The 1,872-nt window shown below is 66.4% G+C and overlaps 1 protein-coding gene across 1 annotated transcript; it reads right to left on the reverse strand.

Annotated features, from left to right (window-relative positions):
• Positions 1–674: 674 nt before the first annotated feature.
• On the reverse strand, positions 675–1,538 carry LOC138352028 (circumsporozoite protein-like). Its single transcript, XM_069304200.1, has one exon. It carries the CDS (start codon positions 1,536–1,538, stop codon positions 675–677), a length of 864 nt encoding a protein of 287 aa, XP_069160301.1.
• Between the last annotated feature and the right edge of the window lie 334 nt (positions 1,539–1,872).

Here is a 1,872-nt window from a genome sequence, read left to right on the forward strand (position 1 = left end):
TGGCCTGCCATCCTCGCTCCTCCCCGCTGGCCTGCCATTCTCCCCGCTGGCCTGCCATCCTCCCCGCTGGCCTGCCATCCTCCCCGCTGGCCTGCCATCCTCCCCGCTGGCCTGCCATCCTCCCCGTTGGCCTGCCATCCTCCACGCTGGCCTGCCATCCTCCCCGCTGGCCTGCCATCCTCCACGCTGGCCTGCCATACTCCCCGCTTGCCTGCCATCCTCTCCGCTGGCCTGCCATCCTCCCCGCTGGCCTGCCATCCTCCCCGTTGGCCTGCCAACCTCTACGCTGGCCTGCCATCCCCCACGCTGGCTTGCCATCCTCCACGCTGGCCTGCCATACTCCCCGCTTGCCTGCCATCCTCCCCGCTGGCCTGCCATCCTCCCCGCTGGCATGCCATCCTCCCCGCTGGCCTGCCATCCTCCCCGTTGGCCTGCCATCCTCCACGCTGGCCTGCCATCCTCCCCGCTGGCCTGCCATCCTCCACGCTGGCCTGCCATACTCCCCGCTTGCCTGCCATCCTCTCCGCTGGCCTGCCATCCTCCCCGCTGGCCTGCCATCCTCCCCGTTGGCCTGCCAACCTCGACGCTGGCCTGCCATCCTCCACGCTGGCTTGCCATCCTCCACGCTGGCCTGCCATACTCCCCGCTTGCCTGCCATCCTCCCCGCTGGCCTGTCATCCTCCCCGCTGGCCTGCCATCCTCCCCGTTGGCCTGCCATCCTCCACGCTGGCCTGCCATCCTCCACGCTGGCTTGCCATCCTCCACGCTGGCCTGCCATACTCCACGCTGGCTTGCCATCCTCCCCGCTGGCCTGCCATCCTCCACGCTGGCTTGCCATCCTCCCCGCTGGCCTGCCATACTCCCCGCTTGCCTGCCATCCTCCCCGCTGGCCTGCCATCCTCCCCGCTGGCCTGCCATCCTCCCCGCTGGCCTGCCATCCTCCCCGTTGGCCTGCCATCCTCCACGCTGGCCTGCCATCCTCCACGCTGGCCTGCCATCCTCCACGCTGGCTTGCCATCCTCCCCGCTGGCCTGCCATCCTCCACGCTGGCCTGCCATACTCCCCGCTTGCCTGCCATCCTCTCCGCTGGCCTGCCATCCTCCCCGCTGGCCTGCCATCCTCCCCGTTGGCCTGCCATCCTCCACGCTGGTCTGCCATCCTCCACGCTTGTCTGCCATCCTCCCCGCTGGCCTGCCATCCTCCCCGCAGGCCTGCCATCCTCCCCGTTGGCCTGCCATCCTCCACGCTGGCCTGCCATCCTCCCCGTTGGCCTGCCATCCTCCACGCTGGCCTGCCATCCTCCACGCTGGCTTGCCATCCTCCACGCTGGCCTGCCATCCTCCACGCTTGTCTGCCATCCTCCCCGCTGGCCTGCCATCCTCCCCGCTGGCCTGCCATCCTCCCCGTTGGCCTGCCATCCTCCACGCTGGCCTGCCATCCTCCACGCTGGCTTGCCATCCTCCACGCTGGCCTGCCATCCTCCACGCTGGCTTGCCATCCTCCCCGCTGGCCTGCCATCCTCCACGCTGGCTTGCCATCCTCCCCGCTGGCCTGCCATCCTCCACGCTGGCTTGCCATCCTCCCCGCTGGCCTGCCATCTACTACTCAACATGTACAGGGGGGTGACCTGATCACAACATGGAGGATACATCACACACGCTGGCGACGTCACCAAACATAAACAACTCTGAGAAACAATGGAATATGAGCACAAATAAACAACAGTTCTAGATAATACACATTGCAAAAAGACCTCCAGACCCTTTATTTTAAAGGAGTTGGTCTCTTTAAAGTAAAAGTTACAACATCGCCCCCCCTCCATTTAGAGAGGGGTGATTCCCCCCTCTTCACCCCATCTCTCTCCTGACCCCC

Source organism: Procambarus clarkii, chromosome 52, assembly GCF_040958095.1.
Source record: "Procambarus clarkii isolate CNS0578487 chromosome 52, FALCON_Pclarkii_2.0, whole genome shotgun sequence".
Lineage (NCBI taxonomy): Eukaryota > Metazoa > Arthropoda > Malacostraca > Decapoda > Cambaridae > Procambarus > Procambarus clarkii.

Excerpts from the sequence above, each read along its gene's own strand:
- LOC138352028 (XM_069304200.1), bottom strand. The coding sequence starts at position 1,538 with ATGGCAAGCCAGCGTGGAGGATGGCAGGCCAGCGGGGAGGATGGCAAG.